We start from the raw sequence: 25,722 nt of genomic DNA, 5'->3' as shown, positions 1-25,722 counted from the left end.
CCTAAGCAAATATGTCTGAAAACACTTTATTTTCAAATAGTCATTCTGACACTCCAGTTTCAGTTAAGTCCAAATACCCAAATACCTCCTCATAGTTTACCTTGTGTGATTACACTTCAGGTTCTATCACACCCCTCTGAATGTGCTAGCAGGTATGGAGATGTCATTCTTCCCGTCTGTCTCTGTATCCAGCAAATCATGAAATCTTTTATAAAATACAGAAGAGCTTCAAAAAAAAGGATTTAAAAAACTCACTACATGGGCACTGTTAATCTCCAACACTCCTCTTCCAGCTGTTGTATCCATTGCTGACCACACAGCATGAACCCACCTTTCCAGGAGCAGTGTAGGCAGAAAACAATAGAGTTGTGCCGCAAAGCAGACCCACATCCCCTGTTGTGGGTCCTCCATCAAAAAAATTATGCTTAGGATATAGGCCCCAAGATGGAACATCTGTGCCAGAGCAAAACCAGAAACTACAGAGTATCACAGCCATACAACACACTTTATTCTATAAAGAAAATAACCTAAGTACTTCCCAACCTGTTCATTCCCAGCTGCACTCATACAACTATTTGAGAGGCTGTCCTGCTCCCCAACACTGTGCTTGAGCTGAGTCAAAGCCTACAAGCCCAAAGATAGCCCCACACAGTACTATACAGATATAAGGGATGAAAGGTGGCATGTGGAGAATCTTCTTGCAGCTTTTCCACTAATGAAAAGGGACTGGGTAACTACCTTATGGATGGGTCCATGCTGGAATCCCAAGCAAGGGTACTGCGTTGCTGGCTTGGCTTGGCCCGTTTTCCTTGCCTGTCACAGCCTTTTCAGCAGGGATTTACCCATTGATATAATGCCTTGTCCCAGTCCGGACAATTGGGAAGGGCAAGAAGTAAACCAAACAGCTCATGGAAAAAATAATCACTTTCTCCTGGCGGTGGTGCTAATAAAAGCCAATGGATGCAAAAGGTTCAGCGAGGTTTTATTGCTCTGCCATGACAGGGGCTGAGAAGGCAGCAGGATTCACCCCTAACCGCCTGGACTGGCCGCTCGTCCCTTCCCCACATGGTCCCTCGGCCCAGAGGCCGGCAGGCGTCACATGTTGGCTCTCTCCCGCTGCAGCCGAGAATTGTAGGCTCGCGAAACTGTATTCCAGGAGTCCATGTACCGGTCCATGCACATGGCGATGCACTTCTGCGGGACACAGAGCCTCAGCGGCAGCCCCAAACTACAGACCCGCGGGTCCCCACTTCTCCCGCCCGTCCTCACCTGCTCGGAGTTGTCCAGGGCGCCGCCGGGCTTCCCGATGCACTTCCGAAAGCACTTGTCTGTCATCCGCTGCGGAGAGAGCCCGTGAGCAGGACCGCGGCCCGCAGCCGCCGCCCCTGCTGCGAGGGGAGCGGGCGGCCTGGCCGACCCCCTGCGACCCGCACCGGGACCGAGCCAGCCTCCGCCCGGCCCTGCCGCCCCTTCTGACCTGCAAGAGCTCCTGTGCGTTGGCCACGGCGATCTGCACCTTCACCTGCTCCATGATGAGCCCTGGGTCCAGCTTCGCCCCACCGCCTCCTCCGGAACCGAAGTCGGAGCCGAAGCCGCTCTCCATACCCAGAGTCGCCGCGGCCGAGGCCCCTGCGCGATTGGAGGGAGAAATGGCGGCGCCCGGGACTGCGGTTCCCGGCGGGCCTCGCGCCGCCCCCGCCTCCGCGCCGGGCGGGACTGAGCGCTCCGCTCCAGGGGTCGCCGGGGCCGCCTCACCGGGGCCGATCCACTCTGTCCCCAACCCGGGGACGCCCGTCCCGCGGCCGCTCGTGGCCCGTGTCCCTGAGCCTTGGTATCACCGCCGACCGCGGAGGAGGCGGCCCCGAGCGAGCTCCTAAGGGACTCCCCGGGGCCGAGCCAGGCCCTGTCAGATAACAGCGTTCGAGTATCAGGGTTCAGCGCAGCCCCACCAAATGAGGCAATGGGAACGTGCTTTTAACTGGCATCACCATCACCAGAGACACAAACGCTGCCCAGCTGCACCCCATGATGAAACACCAGCTCTGCTGGGATGCCCGCAGAGAGAAACACCCCTTTGGGATCTCTCTGGAATTCATCCTTCTGTTCTTCGAGGCTTCCCTCTGCCTTACGTGACTCGGGTGAGAGGTCTATGCCCTTAAAGTCTGCCTCAACTCCATTACACTTCCCTCCATTAAGTAAGAATGCTGCGGGACGAGGTAGAAGCAAATAGGAGAAGACAAGGCTGCAGAGCTTTTTCAAGGGTGAGATGTAATGTGCAGGTAGGAGATGGCATGAGAGGAAGGGACTGAGTATGACAGCAAATCTAAAGCCAAAACTGTGTTCATCTTCACTAGCCCGAGCCCACACTCAGAGTATTGCAAACCATATAATCCCATCTTTGGATCTGCCCACTTCAAAGAGAAGCTCTTACTACCACCCCACAGAAGCATCATCAGTTAGTGCTAACGATTGGGCAGCCATGTAAGGAACAATTTTAAAATGAGTACGGACTCAAAAGTGGGCTGCAGGCTGAGCCAGGCTGGCTAACACATCAGCTCGTAGTAATGCTTTTGTCCATCCCTAAGAATCCATCCCTGCCAGGGATACGTATCTGCTCTCATTCTTATTTAGCATCAGGTAGGTTAAATCAAAAAATCCCTTCAGTGCAGCAGTGATAAGAAAGCAAGGGAAGGTTTATCTACTCCAGCAGGTTTATCCAGAAGGTTTATCTTCCCCCAGCTTTTGTTGGTACTGATCAGAGAACAGCACGTTCCACCAGCACTCAGTCATGTTTAAGGAAAGCATTCATTTGCTTCTGAAGTGCATCTCACAATCCCTGCTGGAACGCATCGTGCAACCCCTGCTGGAACACACCTCACCATCCCTGTTGGAGTAGATCCCACTATCCCTGCTGGAACACATCACGCGATCCCCTGCTGGGACACACTGTGATTTAGCTGATCACTGTTAGGAGCACAGACAGCAGCTCTTTGTGTCCTCTCTCTACACTTCAAGGCCTCCTTGGATGAATCATCTTGAACAGCCCACATGACCTGTGTGTTGGGTAATAGACAGAAGGAAACCAGTAAAATGCAAAACATTTATTTGAGTGTGTTGTACAAAAAGTTTCCAGTCATAAAATGTATATTACAAATCATTGAAAAAGACAAGACATTTGGCATGCATATTCTAAAAAAAACAAAAAAACCCCACCACTTTGAAATGATAAAGTCTAGATCATGATGTAGATTTTCTAAGTTTCAAGTGAACATTTTAATTGTTTCATCTTTATGTTGCTGTTGACAACCTTTTTCATAATTCCCTATTTAAAAAACCTGAACCTTCCAAAAACTCATCTGCAGCAGCTGACTGGAGGTGGTTACTGCAGTGCCCTCAAGCCAGACCTATCTAAATCAAAATTTTGTTTAAAAAATTTAGAAAAATAAAAATCACAATCCAAGTCACAAGGCATCACTGCTATGAAAATAAGAAATCAACTGTATTTTGTGCCCAAATGGAAAGCATTTTGACTTAAACTTGCTCAAAATAGATTATTGCTTGTAATTTTAGCATAATGATCAGGGTAGCTGAAATTACAGTAACATGTGCCTTACCAAGATGGACTTGTCACTTCAGTAATAGCAAACTAGAAAATCTGGAAGTTCAATAAACAACATCTTATTTTCTGGAACTCCAAGTCAATTTACCGCTTGTGCTATTCTGAATGGAGGCTTTCATATCTTTTTCACTCTAGACCTTAGCATTTCAAGAAAGGCATTATTTTTACAAATAATAATTGCATGTAAATATGGTCTTGTATAAAAAAAGACAACAAACACCTTTAAATAATTTTAAACTGGTTTAAAGCTAAGCATATTGAAGAGCAAACAAAAATTCTGTTTCCCAGGCCATTTTAAATGAGTAAACAATCTCTCCAATATAATTTGTCCTGACATTCAGCTAAAACAGTGCTTTGAAAAATGCAATCATTATCTCACCTTCTGCTCACTGGTTTACAAGGCTTTGCTCACACAGTTTGGACCCAACAGTATCAATAAAATGCAGGATCAAATATGGATATGCCTTTGTTTAGAGATAAGACTTTCAAAAGAAGATACAGAGAGAAGAGATAGAATGGTTTAACAGTGAGGACATGAGTGAAGTGGCTACAAGAGATCTAGAACATACAGCATCCATGTTTTCCTGAAGCATCAAAACCTTTCTGAGGTGCATAAAAGTAAGAGATTCTCCAAGGTCCTGTGGTGTAGACAGGATTTTTACAGGTCTGTTCTAACCTGCAACCTCTGCTGAGGTTGCAGTTAAAGGGCCTTTATACAGGATGAGCATTAAAAAAGAAAAAAAAAAAGGTGTATCAAATCCAGTAAGATGCCTGAACTGAAGTGTCCCATTGTTCGGGGACAGAGACCACACATTAGTGATCTTCTTTCACACTGCAGTCTGCTTCACACTGCACTACAACTCCCATACTACTGCCAGCTTGCACACCTGCTCAGCTGGCTTTTACACCACAGGAAGCAGATATTTATATTCTTCCTGAGACTTTTGGTTCCTGCTACAAACACATGGAGCCAACTGTCCATCTAATGGCAACACAGAGCTGAAGACAACATGTGAGCAACATACGAGTGCAAATGATGGGTTCTGTCAGAACCAAGCCAGAGCTTAGGCATAAGGAGACCTGCTGGGAAACAGAGCTATGCAACAACAAGGGGAACAGGAAAATACAGCTGTGCGGCAGCAAAGGAATCACAGGAAATATGGATGTGCAGGAACAAGGGAGTCCCAGCCACTCCACTCCTTAAGAGTATGTCACTGCAATGCAACAGGTAAAGGAACAAATGCAGAAGCAAAGGAGAAAAAGGTGGCATGAAATGCCAGGGACACTGAGGCCACACCTCACCCCAAAAGGCACCACATTCCTCACAGGTCTGCAGATGGATGGATTTGTTCTGAGACAAGCATTTTCACATGGCATGAGCTTAGGAGGAGGCAGGATGTGTTAACTGTGTTTTATGTAATATTATGAGATACACATAGGAAAAACTATTTACTATTTCATCCAGGTAAGGTTGTATTTCTGGAATAAGAACATCCATATGGATAGTTATGCTTAAGCAACTACTCTGATAAAAGCTTCATTTCCCTCACTAGAGACACCTTAAAATCATTTTTCTCCAGACAAGTCAAGTCTATTTCTTCTTCAAGCTTTATGCCAGGTACCAGTACTGGAGTAGAACTGCTGTCCATGCTCTAATTTCATCAAGACTGGTTCATATACAGGATCAAAGAGAAAAAGTGGGCAAGGAGACACTGAATTTTATTTGAACAAAAAGCTTTAAATATCCTGAAAATGGAAGAAATTTTGGAAAGAGGAAAAAAAAAGAAACAATGCTTTTTGGGCTGGTAAAGCCACAAAACTGCCTCCCAGTCTGGCTGGAACAGCACCATTACACTGAAGCTCAGCATCAAAAGCAAGAACCCAGGATAGTGGCTGGAAAAGGTGACACAAAAAAGAAAGTACACGGAATACAGCAGTTCTTCTGTGTCTTGTAATTTACAGCCAGGAGTTATTTATCATATTTGCAGTAGCCTATTAAAAAGTACTGTGGTAACAGAATCATCCACTTTCAGGCTTGGCTTTTCCCACAGTATCAATCACAGGTTTATTTGACCTGTATATACCTAAACATGGTCCTGAAGAATCTAATAAACTGTTTCCAAAGTTAAATGACACAGTTCCAATCCTAAGGACAAATTCTACAGACTGTTACTCAAGGGCACAGTGCTCATCACAAGAGATCTGCAAGCACCAGTTCTTAAGACTACAAGACACATTCCCCATACAGTAGCTGTTACAAAAACTATGGCTCAGGTAGCAAGAGGTTCTTCTTCATTTGAGCTGCCTTTCTGAGGCCATTCTTTACAAGAAACAAACAAACCAAAAACCACAGAAAAAATGTAAATTAACTACACATTCATTGCTTTAGTATTTAAGATCACAAAATAATCTTAAATTTACAGGACAATCTTAAAGGAAGAAGCAGTCTGAAAACTAGCCCATGTAAAAAAAAATATAGATATTTAGGGAAAAGCAAAAAGCCTTCGAACACTATGTCAATGTATTATGGAAGCTGTGGGTCAGAAAGGGAAATGGTATCCAGTGGTTGGAAGGTGTGTTGCAAAAATAACTTTACACTGATTGCATTCATTTGCATAACAACAAATTTAGAAACAGTAATTGTAACAATATGTCTGAGAAACATAATTTCACTAGATACATCTTAAAGAGAGAGAGAGAGACATGATTTATTACATATTTAACCTTCTACTCAAGCAGAGTGGGAAAATTACATTAGAAAGATGGCCAAGTACATCAATGCAGTTATCCCATCAGCCCAAACAGCCAAATCTTCATCCTGTTTTTTTTTGTAATGGTCTTCTGATAATGGATTAAAACATAATTCTAAATGTCTATTATCTGAACTTCAGCAACTCAGTCATCCCACTCAAAAAGAGAAAAGTAGCATCTTCGATTTATTTTTAAATGGCAAAAGAAATCCTGAAGCTTAAAGCCCCTTTTGTTCCCACCCTGCTTGCATAACAAAGCCATCAGTCAGAGCCACTACACTGACTTTCTAGGTTATATCTGTCAGTCACGATACTGTTCAGAGAACATAATGTCCAAAAGCCACCGAAAACGACCAAACCTTGTCACTTGTCTGATGAGTCTTAACTATTTGAACAACAAGATCAGAGTTCAAGAGTGCAGGTAAAAAATAGGATTCTATGCTGGAATCAAATGGTATCCAAATTTTGTATCCAAACTACTCAGTTTGTTTTTCAACAAGTAGTTGAAAAAACATTTACATTCTTGGAGCACAGTCAAGTCTTTTTCCTTGTGCTTGAAGATGAAACTAACCCTTATGGGACTCAGAGTTATTTCCAGAGAAATGTAGCAGCAGAAACCTTAAGCTAAATGGACACTGTCAGATAAAAATGCATCCTATTAAAATAAAAATCACCTGCTACCCATACAATGCATTTTTTATAAAAAACATTATTCTCTCTTCACTCTTTGTTAGACTTTGCCTTGAGTACTTGAATGCTGCCATCACTTACATCCTTAACAGAGGCAGTTCCTTTGAACTGTTTAAAGGTCACTAAACTGTTTCTGCTTTATTTTGCAAATATTGCTCCTTTGGATACCTGACAATGCCCCTTTGAGCCTAAGAGAAGTATGAACAAGCTATATCTAGCTCTGACTAAAAAGGTCAACATATACATGGGATAACCTTAAAAATAGCCAATATTTATCACTGCCAAAATAACAAATATGTTTTACTTCTAAAATCATAATCAAATATTTTTAAAGCTGAATGTGTCAAAAGGATTAAATCACAAATACTGAATATCACCATTTGTGTCCATGGTTTAACTTGTGACAATGGCAAAATCCTCTAAAGATCAAACAGTTCGAACTCTGTGTTTGACACTTCCAACTTAGGATGGTATATATATTCAGGAAGCAAAACCCACCATTCTCCATCTTCTGAAATGATGACATGGAGCTCAGGTATGACAGATCCAGATGTTTTACCATTAGGCTGTCAAATCTTGGAGAAAGACACAATGGCAAGGTCCTGAGTCAAAAATGCCTAAAACGAAGCTTCCTTGTCTCATTGCAATTGTGGAGCACCACTTTGAATGAATCATTGTCTAATTTTCCTAAGCTGGGAATTGCTGAGGATACCAGGTAAAATACTACTATTTCTACAACTGTGGAGGAAACTCTGTGAATCTCTCCCAGGGCCCTGTAGATGAACACATTTCATTGAACTTTTTTTCTGTGAGGTATTATACTGGTTATATATGTAATTATAGATTTACCATACACTCAAGGAGTCTCATCTCATTTCAGCTAAAAAGCTCTTTTCTGCTTGAGGTTTCTATGCAAGACTTTAAAATCTGTGTGGGGAAAAATATTGTATTCCAATATAATGTTTCAACAAAGAGGGAAAATAAATCTATTAAAAATCCTGTCAGTTTTGTTCAGTAAAGGGGTTTTTTTGAAATTTTTTTTATAAAAATGTACCAAGGAGTAAACTTCAAAGAAATCAGGTGATGCATATAAAAATAGTTTTCAGTGGCTCTGGAAGGAAAAAATAGCAAAAATAAAAGGAAATAAATGAAGGGGAGAAAGCGCAAATAATAGTTTCTTCTTTTTTCACATCACTGAGCATCCTCTAGAGGTTGTTCTGGGATCCCCCTAAAATAAGATAGACAGAGGTGAATTCAGTTCTTACCAGCTATTCAGATTGCAAGCCTAGACTCTGGTTCTCATCTCAGTTGCCAAAAGCACTTTTTTAGTAGTTTAGTTACATTAAGGGAACATCACTGCATAAGAGGAAGGAGAGCCCCAGTCTGCTGCCTGGACCGACACATTGCTCCTCTGGTTGTGGTTTCCTGTGATGGGTTTACTGGTTAGTCTCCATAGTTCCAACAGTGATAGAGATGACAAATGAAAATTGTGATGTTATTAGCTTGAGACAGCAAGTTCCTTTATTTCAAATGCTGATTCCATATGAGAGATCTCTCTGCTGTATAGCTGCTTTTTTTGGGTAAGAAAAAGCAGTTGTTTTAGACTACAAATACACGACTCAATCTTTGGGCCCAAAAAAACATTGAGAACTAACCTGCAAACCTGCACAGAACAGGTTACTTGTGAAAAGAGCTACTAATGGCCATTGATCAGATGAACAAATCCCTTGAGTTTCAAATTTAAAATATTTTCTGGTATCACCTATATATCTTTCTCCTTTTTTTGCTCTGTCAACTGCTGGTTGCTTATTTTACATTATTAAGCTAAAGGTTATCAAATCATACAGGTAGCATTATTAAGAAAAAACAAGTTTATTTCAGGTGTAGAAGGTATATTGTATCAGAAAATAAACCAATAAGCTGAAGCTTGCAGCAAGAGAACCACCCTCATTCCTGTTTTCTGTAGTTATCTGGTAATATTCTGCTTCCAGCAAGAATGCTCCAGCTCTGTTGCACAGAGCAACAGGTACTTGGAGGAACACTGTCTGTTAATGCTGCAAATGTGTGATCTGTACCACAGATACCCTGAGCTAGCACCAGCCACTGTCTGAACTGTACCAGGATGGATCCCAGCAGTAATTCCTGGCAGCACCGCTCACATTGCCCTCTCTTGGTGCACTGCAACGTTGCAAGAAATCATTGGAAGAAAGGACGAGGAAGTTCAGAGCTGACAAAAGTTGAAGGAGGATCCCTCCCTTAAATCTTATTGACTGATTGATCCAACTAATGAGGCACAAGTTAAACATCTGGTCTGCAACTGATTACCTGTTGGTTGAAAAGGTCTTCCTCTCCATATTCTGCTTCATCTTCTTCCTCTTCATTTTCTCGCATGACTACTGATTTAGTAACACTTCTCACTGCAACTTCCTACACAGACAGATAAGGAGATGGCCAGGAGTCTTTATCTATCTGTTAAGTTTTTGCTATACCATCCTTAATAATATCCGTATTAAATTTTGGAGAGTTTAAAGCAACTTGGCCAAGATTTAACACTAACTATGCAAGCAAATACTGGCAATATCCTGCAAATCACAACATCATTCCTATTTCTGTGAACTAAAAGGCATGGTAATGTAATTCAGCCACTTGAATTTTCTTTTTTTACCCTGGGATTTAAGAGGAAGCAGACATGTTTCAGGTGATAGGTAGTCAATTTTACACAAGGTCACAGCAGACACAGGTAGGAGCTGTCTGAGATACAGTGTCATGTGAGAAACTAAACTTTCTCAGTATGATTACACAACATAAAGAATATTCCCAATTTCTAATAAATACTCAGTGTCAATTGCATATGTTGGTTATCAGCATGGTCTTACAAACCAGGCACTAAAGAGAATTCTAAAACCCAAAGAAGCTTCCTATATTACTAAATTATTTTTAACACTTCCAAATAGTAAGAAATTCTTCTGCCTACTTGTACCATGGAAATCACAGGTGAAAATTTCTAGTTGTGGAAAAAGTTGCCCTTAACATACACTCCTAAGTAGGGATACTATAGGCAACCACAGTGAAAACAGACATGGATTTCAATTTTTTTCGGATACTAGTTTGACCACACAGTTTGAATACTGAGTGTTAGTTTTCTATTTGTACAAATTACCCCCCTCCTACCTCATCTTGCCCACAAAGTTCTTCCAGAAAACTGCCAGCAAGAAAGGCAAGACAAAAACTGATACAACTGTAGTCTGTTTCCTTTTCCTATTGCTATCAGATTGCTGGGATAATGGCATGCTTATGAGTAACAGCCAAGGCACAATTCTCCCTTGCAAAAGTCATCTGCAGGGATGGTTTTAAAAAAATTAACTGTGGGCAGATGTAGGACAAGGTAGAATGCTCAGGAACCTCTGCCAAGTGAGAACTTATGATATGCTTCTAAAATGAAAAGGACAGCTATCTTCCTACATGAATATTTACATTGCACTTCAGATCATCATAGAAACTATATAATGGAATTGTGAATTGCCAGAAATGTTTCTTTTCTTTGTCTCTTCTGAAAGTACATACTCAAATTCCAAACAAATTCTCTACTAGCAGGGTATTCGTCTAAAATAGGAAAAAAGTGTCTATGGGCATAATCATGATGATCAGTTTTCTAAAGTATCCCCAAATCATCAGAGATATGTACAGACACCTAATTATTTCAGTGTTATAAACGATCATATTAGAAGACAACAACAGAGATCTGACAATCAGGAATTTGTTATTGTGTCATGTCATCCTACCCTCAAATTAAGAGTTTGGGAGACAACCCAGCCCATAGACACAGCCTACCTCTCCTTCAGAGTTTACGAGGTAAGTGCGGATACTTCCACCAGTGCCCCAGCTGCCTTGATTCTTCCAAACGAGAACAGAAGGGGGACTATGAGATACCCCCGCATCTGCACCCCAGATCTAGAGAGAACAACAATCTATAATTAGCTGTTTATCCAATTTTCTCTTTTAAATCTATATTTCCCCCTAATTCTTCTACTTCTCTCTACATACTAGCAGTTTTACCCTACTTTTAATTACATTCTTACTTGTAGTAAAGGATTTTAAAAAAATCTAATATTGCAGTCATTAATTCTTTTCTGAATAAATTTCTTCTACACTATCTCAATAACCATACTATCTGGAGCCAAGGCAAAAAGTAGCATCTAGTGTATCAGTCTTTTATATCTATCTGACCAATTGATACTTAAGTAGAAATAGTTGTAAGTGATACACTTGTTTCTTCCTAAAAGAACATCTGTTACAGACTGAAAATAAGCGGCATGATTATTGCCAAGCAGCTGTTCTACTACCCTTAATACTGAGAATGTCCTAACTGTAGTCTTAACTACAGTCTACTAGTCTGGATGAATGCTCTGAACTGTTCCCAATTCTTTAAGAGGCTGCGCAGGATTAGAGTTCTAAACCTGGACAAAGGTGTCTGGAAACAAATAGTCCTTGACTAATCCCCTAAAATACCTTTCTCTTCAACTTTCTCTGTGCCCAAAATAACGGTCTTAAATATTGAAGTAGTATTATAGAAATTCACTTTTTGTTTTGCATTTTTATAACTGAAATCCTGCTCCTCTAGAGTGAGATCCATGAACCCAAGTGTTATACACCAGATCAGGCTGTACCAGACTTCAAGATTTCCAATTGTCACAGCATCAACAGAAGAATACATTGTTGACATACTGTAAATATAACTTACTGTAACAGTCTGCCCAGCTCTGAGGACATACTTAGGAGTAAATTTATAAGCAATTTCGTCTCCATCTCCAATTTGTCTTTTCAGTCTCCAGTTACCCAAAGACTGATCCTAATGGAGAGAGTCAGAAAGTTATATAGAGTGAACAAAACAGAACAAACAAGCATCAGATTCTAGGTCTTTGTTATTAAAATAAAGGGAATATAAATTTATATGGTTGTTAGACATTTGCATTCTACTTGGAACGTATTTGCCTATATCCAGTCAGAGTCTAAAGTATAAATCCCATAAGGTCATTCAGCAAAATTTTAAAAGACATCCATTTTACACAACAAAGTTCTGCTAGATAGCAGGGTGTTTCTGTGAGCAATGTCCCAGCACACATTTACACATTTGGGACACAAATTGTATTCTCTTCCTGCAGCATGTTAGCCCACCATTATGTTCAACTTTTCAAAGCCCCCATTAATTCCTGCAGGATGCTGCACCTTGAGATACTGCTCCTGCTTCTCCATATGGCCACACCTACTCATACTGCAAAGGGCTGTGTATCATCTCAATTTAGCTCCTCCTTGTTTTCTGTGAGTTCTGCTGATGCTCACCTTCTCAGAGTTGTTCTTAAGCTGAACATATTTGCCCTCCAAGTCTATCTCTTCTATGCTGATACTTCCTGTAGCTGAAGCTTGCTGGGACATTTGAAAACTACTGCTACTGCTGCTGCCACTGATACTTCCAGTGCCGATCCCACTTGTTCCACTGCCGGAAAGCTCCTCTGCTTCAATACGTTTTCTCTTGCCGCGGGAAGAGCGAACAAGTGAAGTGCTGCTGCTGCTGCTGCTGGAGGTAGCCCGAGAGACTGTGACACGGGAGGAGGGACTTGGAGAGAGCTTCAACCTTAACACAACCAAGAAAGCATTTTAATTAACTCACCAAGAGAACCACTGACAAAGCTACAATACCCTCAAGTAACCAGACTGTAATGTGCTCGGAGGCTGACAGCAACTTTATTTTGTATGTCAAGGGGACTGCACACATGAGGAGGAGGGGGCTATCCATCCCTGAGGAACGTTCTGGCAGTATGACCATGTGACATGGAAAGCAGTGTTACTGAGAGCAACACAGATCTCTTAACTCCTCCCTTCAGTACAGCTACTATTAAAGGCACTGTTCTTGGGCCTTGGGCTCCATGATTTAAAATCACAGTACAAGCACTTAAATAAAAAAAAAATGACAGGAAGACCAAGCACAGAATGATGTATTTCACCATACTCCAAGACCATTACAAAAACCCAAAATAAGGACAGTGTTCAGTTGAGAACAAGTGTTCCATGCAAGAGTTCCATACAACAACATTGTGGTGTGAAGCCAATATAACTCCAGGAAAGGAAACCTGGGCATTCCTGCTCAAGTGGTAAAAAAAATAAGTGCAATAAATGAAAATAAAACTTGTGAGTCCTTAGAAAAGAAAGCAGAATCTTTACGCACCTTTCCTCTTCTCCTTCCAGAAGTTTTCGGTAAGCACTGATCTCCATGTCCAGTGCTAATTTAACATCAAGCAGTTCTTGGTATTCCGTAAGCTGAAGCTGCATCTGGTCCCTCATGTCTGTCATTTCCCTCTCCTTTGCATCCAGCATCTTCCTAAACTTCTCCCGCTCACCAGCCATCATTTCCTCCAGTTCTCGAATGCGATCTTCTGCTGCACTGGCCTAGGCACACAGCACAAGAAAAAGCCCACCTGGCATCCATGCAGGTCCACTCAAAAAGTTAACACCCTTCTCTCTCCCAAATGAACATAACAAAGATTTCTCTGTATAATATTCAGAAAACATGAAGGGTGAGAAACGTTAATATATTCACACAAAACAGCTGGGTGTTTGAGATGAAATTTAGTCCCTTTACCTGTTTCTGAAGACCAGAAAGCTGGTAGCTGAGAGCTTCTATCCTCATGCGAGCCTCCTTCAGCTCCTCTCGAGCTGCACCAGCAGCTTTGTCATTTTGGTCAGAGGACAATTTGGCATTCTCCAGCTGGAAAGAAAGTTTTATACAGCTCACTTGTACTGAGTTAGAAATTTTGCAATATCCTTTTGGTTAAAAAATAGCAACTATTTAATTTTTAAAAGTTTTAAATAGTCTGGTAAGTTTAGGATAAGAACTGCATAACATTAAGGAATGAAGGAAAATCTATTTCAGATCTGCTCCTATAGGATTTGCTTATGCTGTTAAAAAAATACTCTATTAGCCCTTCCATTACACAGGCAACCTCAGTTTCCAAAAAACTGACCATGTGCTCTGCTTGTTTGTCCTAAGGTAAATCACACTGGGTGGCAGCAAAGGCTGCCCACCTAATTCATGTCCTGGTCCAACAGTTCCCTGGCTTCCCAGAGACTTACTCAATAGAATGTTCCACAGGTATTATGTCTCTGCTCGCTATTTGCAATTCAGGGACTTCCTCAGTCAGAGACAGTATTTTGGTGCCTACTATCTCTCAATGGATTTCTCAGGCAGGAATTTGTCTCTGCTTTCTGATTTTTGGGGGCAATGAGTTTAGCTCTATATTAAAGAACAATACTTTTTGTTTCTTCTCAATCTGGACATTCTCACTGGACATTCACTGTCCCTGCTCCTACTGAAAAAATAATAAACAATCTCCTCATTAATAAATAAACTCCTCATTCACCTTCCCCTATGCTATTTATCCTTTTACAGGCATCCACTGTATCTTTCACTTCTCTCAATGCATCTCTTTTCCAGGGGAAATTTTATTTAAAATTTTCTCATGCATGACTTGTTTCTCACTCTAAATTGTTTCTGTCATTCTGCTCTGTATTACTCTGTAGTACCTTTGCAAGAAGTAATAGAACTACCTGGGGCACTCCAGATGTCATCCTGTCCCAGAGGCAAAACAATTAGTTTGGTTTTATTCTCTTTCCCTAATAGTTGCCAATATATGATTTGGTTTTATTTTTTTTTTAATTTACCTAGTGAACAAGCTTAATTTCTAGTGGTTAATTTTGAGCAAAAGCAGAAACCTTACACGGTAAGTTTCATGAAAGCAGAGAGCTAGAAAAAAGCATCCTTTGAATGCCTTAGAGCTGGACTTCAACAATTTTGCCACACCATGGAATGCACTCAAAAACTAAACCAATCCAATTCTAAGAACAGTTACAGCTCTCTCAGCTCTCTTCCATAAAGAGGTGCTCCAGTCATCAGATTACTTTTGTGGCCCCCTCTGGACTTTCTCCAGCTGCTCCACATCTGTCCCATGCAAGAAGTGAGCTTTTACCCAAGATCATCTCATCGTGGAGCTGCTCAGTAGCTAAACCTAATGATTTGCTTTGACATCATATTCCTCCCCAGCTTTGGCTCTCTAATAGGACACATTTTGTTCAGAAATCACAGAGTGAAGCTCACAACTAAACTCCTTTCCCTCCATATTCCAACTTCATCCATAACAACCACCTTTATGCAGGGGAAAAGCAGCTTAATTTGTTCATTCCCCTGTATAAAGTGTGTCACTTCTTAATTCGCTAAGTCTGTATATTGCAGCCTTTCTTAATTTTTTTTCCTACTAAGCATCTTCTATCCTGGATCTCCTTCAGACTGCAAGTCAATCCAAACAGATCCTTGTATAAAGTATTACATGTTCCACAGCTTTGTGAATAATTCCAACACTACCAACTGTGTTGGGGGTTTTAAATTTAATTTGGGGGTTTTAGTATCTATTATCTATAGTGTTGTTGCCATTACTAATAGCTAAATATTTGTAGTCAGCATTTCTCAAACCAAATCATCAACCCAAAGAATTCAAAGGGAGTCTCAGTGAAGGGTTGGGGAGAACAATGTTATGAGTACCATCATTCTTTCAGCACAAGAGAACAAGAAGTGGCTGTAACTTTAACAAATATTTTCAACAGCCAGAATTGCCAGGATGGGGCTCTGAGCAACCTGGTATAGTTTAAAGATGTTCCTGTTCAAGGCAAGGGGCTGGACTAGATGGCTTTTAAAGGTCCCTTCCAGCCCAAACTATTCTACAATTTCCAAACTATAGACCATGGTTTTCATCACTGAAGCTGGTCAAGAAAGGTCTGATATCTTTCCTGAAGTTTCCCTGTCACCAAAGAAATCACAGCTGCATCTAGTAATTTTCTAGTCCAGAACTAAATTAGATCATTGAAATGCGGCCAAGCTTAGACATATTTTGAAGTGTATTGGCATGATTAAGAACACTGCAAAGACCACAGTAAGAGCGAAGTGACAATGCACTCTTAGTTAAGAAGCTCCTTCCAGTGTGTCTATATTAGTTTGCAAGCTCACTGCATTCAAGTGAAAGCCCACACTGAGACACATCCACTTCCAAGCTCTCCAATCTCCCCCTCCAGCTTCTTATGCACAATGAATTGCACATATTGCAAGCCTTCCCTACCCCCTCCATTGTGCAGAAAAACTGGATCTACTGATGTAAGAGAAGAACTCTTAGAGCAGAAGACATTGTCTAATCAGCTACTGCATGACACCCACTATTCCCACTTTGTCTTCTGCAGAGTCCAACAACAGCTCCACATGTTTTCTCACTAACTGATCTTGTTTGGCTAAAGCTATTGCTTGCTATTACCTCTGGCTATAACCTCCCTGGAAATGCACCTGCACACAAGTCCCAGGGAAGGCACTTGAACATTGGGACAAAACTTCCTCAAATTATAGTTACTCATCTCCTTAAAAGCAGCAGAGCTGGTAGAAGTGGTTTTTATCTCACAAACTGGGCTTCCAGTCTGACAGTGCTGGGGACAGCAGTTGTTACCTTAGCCTGATAAGTCTGCTCCAGCTCCATCTTATACAGTTTGACTTGTTCATCATGTTGATTTCGCAGATCCTCCAGAGCCTGAGTCATTTTGGATTCATACTCCTGTTGGCGGCTTGTGTCCACCTCAATCAAACGATGTTCATGTCGCTTTCTTGTTTCCCTTATTTCCTTCACACACACAAAAGAAGACAGACGAATTCCCACACAAAGGTAAACAGTACAAGTAGTTATGTTCAGACAACAATTAACTACTGCATTACTAACTATTTAGTATGACGGAGCTACAATACCACAGGCATTTGAGCCTAGGAATTGCTGCATGCATTAACAGATTCAAGTTACTGTTCTCATTTGTCAGGATGTAATTCTTAAAAGTGATACAACTTAAAACCAGCTTCAAAAATAGCCATATACTGTCTAAGTAAAGAGCTGTTTTATGGTACAGAAGTCAAAATGAGGGGAAGGGAGGTGAAAAAACCATCAATTTTTACATAGCAAACGTGGCACTACAAACCCTGTCCTTCTCAATATACATCCTGACATTATAATAGCAGCCTACAAGGAATCAGATGAAAATGAACACCTTGTGTGAACATTATATATATAAAAAAAATATTATAAAGAAAAACTGCATCTTCAAATTTCACTCTTAAACACATGGAGATCTCAACTATGTTCTATATACTTGATGACCCCTTCTTACTAGATTCTGATTAGAGTATTAATAAAGCAGCAAGCCAATCAATCCTGAAGACATAATTTTTTATGATCAGAGTCTGTACTACAAAATTTTAACTTTTAGAAATGTACGAATTTTCTCTGCTTAAGAACACTGGTTGCAAACTAGTAAGGTAAGGCTTACTCATGCACTTATTCATGCAGAGACCTGGCCAGGTCTGAATGTGTGGTGTGAGAAAAACAATTTCTTCCTTCAGGGCAGGACAAACAACCAAGGAGTGGTTTTGAGTACTGGGAGGAGGCCTGATATTAGCAGCAGGGCCATGAGGAACATAGCAAGTGAAGCAAGGCTCAATTTTGCTAGACTGGAGTCATAGCAGGCTAACACATATTCAAAGCAACTTTAGTAGTTGTTTTGCAGAAATTCTCTACATCTAAAAATAGATCTCCAGAAACATGCCCTTTTTCTAGCAGTAATGTGCTCAGAAGTGATATGGAAGAAGCTTTTCTTTCTGTGGTTAATTTTTACACCAAAAATTAGCAAGCAGTAGTCTCTCAGTAACTGTAGGCAATGATAGCTCAGAAGTTGAAGGAATGTCAGGGGGGACTACAAATGATAGGTGAAAGGCTGAGGTGATCCAGTTAGAATAACCAGGCCTTACTTGCCATACTCCCAATCACTATGTCTCAGTTTTGGACCCTACAGTGAACCAAATCAATTCATTAACATAAAGGAAATTGATTTCTTTATTGCTTCATGTGTTGAACAGGTGCATACAAGAATCTAAAAGCTTCAGGAATGGCTAAAGAACATACCCTTGAGCACAGCAAGCTTTAGGATTAGCTTCTGCTGTCTCATTTAGCTTCACCTTTAGTCAATAGAACACATTATCCCCAAGAAGTGTTATTTTAAGGTCCTACAACCAAGCAAGGATCCATCACTGCAGTCAGTGTACCAATCCAACCACTCCAGGGCACGGAAGTGAGACAATACATCTAAGGGTGATCTCTTCAGTTGGTTTCTTTGCCCTGCTCCAACCCCTGTCCCCTGTCCTTAGCCACACAGCCCTGTCCCATCCCTTAAACCAGTCTGAGCACTCATTTGGATTCAGTGGTAAAGCAGCTCAGCCAAAAAGCAGTCAAAGATTAAACTCAACCAAAAAGACATTAGTATCTTTCTAGGTAATCTGCTTGAAATGGTTAGGTGAACAGTGAGCCAAGCATCACACCTAGAGTAGGTGAGATGAACAGTGAAAGCATGTGGTGACTGCTCAGCAGCCACTCATTGAATGAGCTTGCAGAACCACCAGAGATGGAATAAACAGACATAACACTTTGCATCTGGTACAGAGATAAAGTCATGCTTCCCTTTCTCAATTTCCACTATTACAAAAATTTTGGTCTTCACTAGAACCGTTCATTTAACAGGCAGAAAACTACCTCTGCAATAAGCAAGGTAGTTACATACTGTTCTAGTCAATAAAACCAGGTTATAATCAGGTCCAGCAAGCAAAGCTGGTGTAAGTAAAGAGTTGCGCCATGCAACCAGGTCCAGAGAGAGAGAACAAGATTTTCCCATTCTCACAGCAGTCAGCTGGCTCCTTGAGTTCACCTGCCCATGGAACAATACTCTTGTCACCTGGCTCTCATACTCACTCCACCACTGATTTACCATGTAAAAAGGTGTAAAACCTTTACCTATTTAATTTTTCAATAGATTCATAGGAAGGATAATACTGATTTTCTCTACCTAGTTAGTTGCTCATTGAATTGGATTTTAATTGGATTAAAAGCTACATTAGCTTTGGACAGTGGCAAGATTACTAGATTGATAATACCTCCTCGAATACATTCTTCCTGAAATCCAGATCCTCTTGCAAACTCTGGCACCGATTTTCCAGGTCCACACGCATGAGTGTCTCCTTCTCCAACTGCTTCTTTGCCACAGCATGACCATCTTCAGCCTAGTAAAGAATTTTAAAGACAATTTTGTCTGGATTCCGATCTTCCATCCATAAATGTTTATCATCTTCATCTGATGTCTTTGGAGCAGTTACTCACAATAACAAATCTGATGTTGAGCCATTGATTTAAAGAAAACCAACCCACACCACCACCAGAAAGAAATACAATAAACAAAAGCCCCACCAAAGAAATCACGTGTGTGCATGTGTGTGTGTGTGTGTGTGTGCGCATGTGTGTGCTAATTGATATTTAAACCAAGCTTATATGTTTGCATACCAGCTATCTAAAATGTAGAATTAGTTCAATACATTCTGATACAGGAGCCAAGAATTATTAATTCCTCAAGCACAATATGTTGCACTTTCTTTTTCTTGCTAGCATGGTCCCACTGGGTACTCCAGCAGAAGTGCAAAATTATGCAGGACCTTACAAAGGGCAACATTTAATAACCCAACATCCCATGAATATAGAAACATCATTTTATAGAAAATAAAAGCTTCAAAACGTCTAGAACACTGTGTTGATGTTCAGATTATAAACTAACTGCAAAGAAAAAAGGGAATTTACACTACACAGCCTGTCCTGTGCTGAAGCAAGAGAGCATTCCCTGTCATACCTTAGCAAGCTGGGCACGCAGATCAGCCACCTCTGCTTCCAGACTGCGTTTCTCATTCAGGACAGTATTGAGTTCTGCTTCACTTCTATGGAAGAGAACTTCCAGATCCTTGATGCGACCCTGAGCCACAGACAAATCTGCATCTTTCTTCTTGTAGCTGGAAAAACAAAAGTACATTATAATTATACATGGGTGCACACCCATCCTGAGCACATCCTGGTTACAGACACCTTTTATCAAGCCCAACTCACCACTATATGGCTCCTGCAGTAACCCGCAAATGCTGCTGATCATTGTCCTGGAACACCCCCAAAATGTGTAGCCTATACCATGTTCTATAAATGCATGGCACAGTACAAAACATGTCATGGACAGACAAGAGAAAAAACAAGAAGGGAATTCTGGCAGCTAAGAGATGGTAATAAACACAAGGTGTAAAAAGTACTTTTTCATCTGGCAGCTATACAGCTGGTATCTTTTACTTTGGAGTACAGCCCATGAAGCAAAATATATGCAATGGCCAAAGACTCCTGAGCATCCCCAGTGTTTTATATCTGATGTGGTCAAGCCTATTCCTCATGATGTATTCCCAGTAAAATAAAATAATCCACTATGGAAATGTGGTCATCTTTCAGGAATAAACCAGTATTTCTTCAGCAGTTCATTCATTATGGGCAAAACATGTCTGAGTGCTTTAAAAATCATTATTTGAGCTGCTAAATCCAACTTGCAGATATGATCAAGGTAATCTTCCTTCTGTCCACCAAATAATTTATCAGTCTTTCCATCTAACATAATGACTTTCTGCAGTTTTTCTCAGCATGTATCATTACGTTATTAGGAAACAGTTCTGTTATGTGCTGTAATCCTTCCTTGTTGATGCTTAAGCTTGCTGTTCTAGCCTCACACCACATGGGATGGAGGGAACAGTTTTTTTATTTTCTTCTCTTAAGTCATCACAGACAATTTTTCTTGTAGATCTGTAGTTTGCACCTGTGGTCCATGAGCTGCTTTTATGGCTCCACAGAAATAACTTTGCAGAGAATTCCTACCACATATAGGCTTTTAAAAGCTCTGTATTCAATCTGCAACTCCAAACATGGAAAAAAAACATTATGTTTTCAACGAGGAAAAAAAAAAAAAGCTGAAAACCACTGTTCTAAATTATACAAACCTTTATTATTAAATTATATAAGCCCAGCTCACATCCTGAAGCTTGTTTCCCAAACTCATTGCTTGTACTGTCTTCTAGAATTTCTGATTCGCCTGAATTATTCTACAAAAATCCTCCATTATGGGGCATTGGTGTGCCCTACATATATTTCTTACATGGTTCAGCATGATGTGCATCTTTTTCTAAATTGACATCTTTATTTTATGACACATTCAGCTTGTGTTTTCTCTCTGTATTTCATGCTGTAAATCTTGGAATTTGTTTTCATTTAACTATAACCAAATTTTCTTATCATTGGTCCAATTTGTCACTGTGAATTCTGTTCTGCAACATATGTGCAGTGTCTTCAAACTCAGCAGCTTGCAGGAGGCACAGACAAAACAAGGCGTCTACTTAAAAGACAGTTATTTAGCAGTAATCAGAAGGTCACAAGTGCTGTGTTACACGTGTTGTAAAACAAGCCACTCTGCCTGTGTCACAACCAATCAGACCTGGGAGCCTCCTGCCTGTACAGGACCCAAAGAGCAAATGCTACTTCACTCTGAGCATGAACAGCAGTAAGTGCTCACATGGCCTCCTGCTTCCTCCCACCAGCAGAAGCCAGGCAGCAAGCAACTTCTGACAGGGATGGGAATGAACAGAATTGTTTGACAAAGAACCATAGAGAATTCTTGACAGTGATAAGTAACTTCAGCCCCCTCAAGGACACTTACAACATTGCAAGCCATTTTAATTTTTAATATCACTTATAATTTCAGCCTGGTTTATTGCCTTCATGCAAAAATGTGTCAGAAGTCTTACAAAGGTACAACTGCTTGTGGGGGTCTCTGAGATTTTAAAAAATTCCCATAAGCAGTCAATGCACCTGGTGTCAATGCTTCAAGGAACATCAAGTTAGGGTAATTCTTAAGAACTCATTTTTTCCAGAAAGAGCTAAGTTTGCTCAAGGGAAATGTTTCAGTGACCACAGAATCACAACATTGTTTGGGTTGGAAGGGACCTTAAAGCCCATCTCGTTCACCCCCATCATGCTCCAAGCTTCATCCGACCTGGCCTTGAACACTTCCATGGATGGGGCAGCCACAACTGCTCTGGGCAACCCATGCCAGGCCTTCACCACCCTCATAGGAAAGAATTTGTTCCTAATATAGAATCTAAACTTACTGCCTCTCAGTCTGCAGCAACACCCTGTTGTCCTGTCCCTACATGCGCGGTAGATAGCAGGCAGAGGAAGCCACAGCATGACATTCACCTCTCTCAAAGCTGGGAATGTCCAGTTCCAGCAGAAAACTGCTAAAGCAAGCAGAATGATGGCAGCTGACAGATACTGACCTTCAGATCTGACTTGACCAGAGGAAAAGTGATGCTGGTAAGGATATGAACAGACACTTCATGGACACCCGGAAAGGTGACTTTCCTTAACCATGCCGTCAGAGTTACCTCTGCTATCAGTGAATGGATCTTATTCACTTCACCAGGTCTGGTTCAACAGTCTTATTGGGACATTGGTGCTCTACCCAAGCAGAAGTCTTGTGCACCTCACCATTAAAATTAACTGTTCCCATCCATACCTCCTCCCCTTATCCCCTCCCTCTGGTAGTCAAAATTTTGTCAAACAGCTGAAGATGAAAACATAAACACTGGAAGCCATTACACAGTAAAAAGGATAGAACTATACACACTACAGAATGATATGAGAATGACTATTTTTACAACATATTTTAATTCTAGATTTAAAAACATGTCCCTACTCCTGATACAACAGCTTTAAATGAACAGTTAAGCTGTTGCTTACATCATATAAATGGTGTTCAAACATTCTAAAGATATTTAACTTTTTATAAAGTAAAACTACCCAACTGCTTTATGAACCTAATTATGAACTTGGCTCAAAGAAAAAAAATTACACTCATGAGTTGCATTCAAGATACAAATAGTACATTCATGCATGTACTGTAGATATTGTAAAATACACAAAATCACAGAATGGGTTAGGTTGGAAGGGACCTTAAATCTCATCTTGTTTCACCCCTCCCATGGGCAGGGACACCTTCCATTAGACCAGGTTGGCTCCAAGCCCCATCCAGCCTGGCCTTGAACACTTCCACACAGATGGGGCAGCCACATCTTCTCTCAGGGCAACCTGTTCCAGTGGCTAGATATTATGTACTTCCCCCAGAGGGTGGCTGGGGTATTGAACAGGCTCCCCAGGGAATGACCACCCCAAGGCTGCCAGAGCTCAAGGAAGAATTTGGACAAGACTATCAGGCATATGGTGAGATTTTGGGGTGTCTGTGCAGAGCCAGGTGTTGAGTTGATGGTTTTTGTGGGTCCATTTCAGCTCAGGCTCTTCCATGACTCTATGATTAAGTGCTTCACCACCTTCACATGGAAGAATTCTTTCCACTATTGCACCTAATGCTGCCCTGTGTCAGTATGAAGCCATTCACCCTTGTCCTACCACTACTACCTTGTATAAAGCCCCCTCCCTCTCTTGGAGCCTCTTTAGGCACTGGAAGGGGCTCTGAGGTTTCCCTGGAGCTTCCTCTTTTCCAAGTGAACACCCCCAGCTCTCCTAGATTGGCTCCAGAGCAGAAGGGCTTCAGTCCTCAGAACACCAGAACATGTGGCCTCCTCTGGACTCACTCCAGCAGCTCCATTTTCTTCTGATGTTGAGTCCCCAGAACAGAACACAGTACTCCAGGTGGGCTTGAGGGGGCAAATGATCTCCCTTGATCTGCTGGCCACACTTCTTTTGATGCAGCACAGGATAGGATCAGCTTTCAAGGCTGTAAGTGCACATTGTTAGCTCAAATTCAGTTTTTCATCCATTGATACTTAGTTCTCAGGGCTGCTCTTGATCCATTCTCCACCCAGCCTGTGTCTGTGATGGGAATGACCTAACACATATGCAGAACCTTACATTTGGCCTTGTTGAACTTCGTAAGGTTCACCCAGGCCCACTTCTCCAGCCTGTCCTGATCTATTTAGATGGCATCCCTTCCCTTCAGTGCATCAGCTGCACCACACATGTTTTGGTTGGCTGTTTTTTCTCATTAGAAGGAAGTGCTTCCTGCCCCTTGGACCCCCCCAGTTTCACATCCAGTTTCCAGTGGGTACTCTGGAAGTTTAAAGGAGATGATAAGGTGGTGGCTCCTGAGATAACAGGAGCTTACAGGGAAACACATGTGAAATACCTCCAAGAAATTAAGGGGCATTCATCTAAGAAGATGATACAGCCAACAGTCCAGCTATTTCTCTACACCCATCCATGCAGGGTGGGCAATAAATAGGAGGAGCTGGAAGCCACTGTGCTGCTGGAAAGCTGTGATTTAGTTGTTGGTGAAACTTGGTGGGATTAATCTCATGACTGAACTTCAACTATCAACAGCTACAGACTGTCAAGAAGGGACAGGGGAGGAAGGAGGGGTGAAGGGGTTGCCCTCCCCAAGAAGTGCATTGAATGTGAAGGGCTGTCTCTAAAGAACAGTCATAAGCATTTTGAAAGCCTATAGGTAAGAATCAGAGACCAAGGCAACAACCCTTGTGACTGGCCTCTATTCCTGGCTGACTGATCAAGTGGAGCCTTTTTGTTCCAGCTACAGGAGGCATTGCACTCATAGACTCATTCTGCTGTGGGACTGCAACCATTCCAGCATCTGCTGGAATAGTAGCAGGGCAAGCTATAGGCACTTAAGGAGGCTGTCAGAGAGCACTGAGGATAGTTTGTCAAGCCAGGTAATAAACAGCTCTACCAGATGGGACGAGATACTGGACCTGATGGTCACTAATACAAATGAGCCAATCAGCGGTGTCAAGACAGGAGGGAGCCTGGGCTGCAGCAGTCATGCAGTCCAGGAGTCTGCAGTCCTGTCAGACATGGGTCAAGTGAAGAGTAATGAAGAATGAATTTTAGGAAAGTAAACTGCCTACTGTTCAAGGAGTTGGTCAATAGCACTCCCTGGGAAACTTCCCTCAGGGACAAGGGAGAAGATCTTTTAGGAATTTTTCTAGAGCACAAGAGCTCTTGATCCTCAGGACTGGAAGGAAAGAGACCAGCATGGATGAGTTGAGACCAGCAGGTGAAACTAAAAGGCAAGAAGATAATGAAGAGGCAGTATTAGCACAGGTTGGTATCCTGGCAAGAGTATGGAGACGTTGCCTGGTTGTATAGGGACAGGGTAAGTAAGGCCAAGGTGCAGCTAAACTTGCAAAGGGACACCAAAAATAACAAGAAGAGCTTCTGTAGGTATGTGTAGTCAAAAAAGGAAGGTCAAAGCAAGCGTACTTCTTTGACAAACAAGACTGGCAAAGTGGTAACAAGAAACAAGAAAAAGATTGACGTATTCAGCAACTATTTTGCCTCAGCCTTCAAAGGCAACCTCTCCAGCAGATGGACCACAAAACAGGAACTGGAAGGCAAAATAGCTCACACTATAAGACAAGGTTAGGTTTGTGACCACCTGAGAAACCTCAATATATCCAAGTCTATGGGACCTGACAGAATGGACACCAGAGCCCTGAGGAATTGGCTGGTATAGCTGCCAAGCCACTCTCCACAACATTTGAAAACTTATGGCAGTCAGATGAAGGCCCAGATAACAGAAAAAGGGGAGGAGAATTTTGTTTTTCAAAACAGTGGGAAGAAGACTTCAGGAGTTACTGACCTGCCAGCCACACCTCTGTACCTG

The 25,722-nt window shown here is 41.6% G+C and overlaps 2 protein-coding genes across 2 annotated transcripts in view; both read right to left on the bottom strand.

Moving 5' to 3' along the window:
* Positions 1–961: 961 nt before the first annotated feature.
* TIMM13 (translocase of inner mitochondrial membrane 13) lies at positions 962–1,674 on the bottom strand. Its single transcript, XM_083880093.1, has 3 exons — positions 1,478–1,674; positions 1,270–1,338; positions 962–1,194 (listed from the first exon to the last, which is right to left on the bottom strand). Exons 1-3 carry the CDS (start codon positions 1,601–1,603, stop codon positions 1,096–1,098), a joined length of 294 nt encoding a protein of 97 aa, XP_083736219.1. The 5' UTR covers positions 1,604–1,674; the 3' UTR covers positions 962–1,095.
* A 1,228-nt stretch (positions 1,675–2,902) lies between these two features.
* LMNB2 (lamin B2) overlaps positions 2,903–25,722 on the bottom strand; it is a gene marked incomplete at its 5' end in the record, with an annotated part of 36,189 nt that continues 13,369 nt past the window's right edge. The window contains 10 exons of the mRNA XM_083879997.1: positions 2,903–8,287; positions 9,385–9,486; positions 10,891–11,010; positions 11,801–11,908; positions 12,400–12,691; positions 13,283–13,503; positions 13,697–13,822; positions 16,596–16,766; positions 19,115–19,240; positions 19,858–20,014. Of these exons, the coding sequence (XP_083736123.1) occupies positions 8,246–8,287; positions 9,385–9,486; positions 10,891–11,010; positions 11,801–11,908; positions 12,400–12,691; positions 13,283–13,503; positions 13,697–13,822; positions 16,596–16,766; positions 19,115–19,240; positions 19,858–20,014 (1,465 nt within the window). The 3' untranslated portion in view covers positions 2,903–8,245. The remainder of the gene's footprint in view (positions 8,288–9,384; positions 9,487–10,890; positions 11,011–11,800; positions 11,909–12,399; positions 12,692–13,282; positions 13,504–13,696; positions 13,823–16,595; positions 16,767–19,114; positions 19,241–19,857; positions 20,015–25,722) is intronic.

The sequence above is a fragment of the Zosterops lateralis genome (genome assembly GCF_965231275.1).
Source record: "Zosterops lateralis genome assembly, chromosome: 29".
NCBI lineage: Eukaryota > Metazoa > Chordata > Aves > Passeriformes > Zosteropidae > Zosterops > Zosterops lateralis.
This window is presented reverse-complemented; position numbering and strand designations above follow the sequence as displayed.

What these genes read in the sequence shown, in the direction of transcription:
- TIMM13 (XM_083880093.1), bottom strand. Translation starts at nt 1,603, where the DNA reads ATGGAGAGCGGCTTCGGCTCCGACTTCGGTTCCGGAGGAGGCGGTGGG. An exon ending in ACGCACAGGAGCTCTTGCAG is followed by an intron (nt 1,339 to 1,477) that starts GTCAGAAGGGGC and finishes CTCTCTCCGCAG; the next exon opens with CGGATGACAGACAAGTGCTT. An exon ending in CCCTGGACAACTCCGAGCAG is followed by an intron (nt 1,195 to 1,269) that starts GTGAGGACGGGC and finishes TGTGTCCCGCAG; the next exon opens with AAGTGCATCGCCATGTGCAT.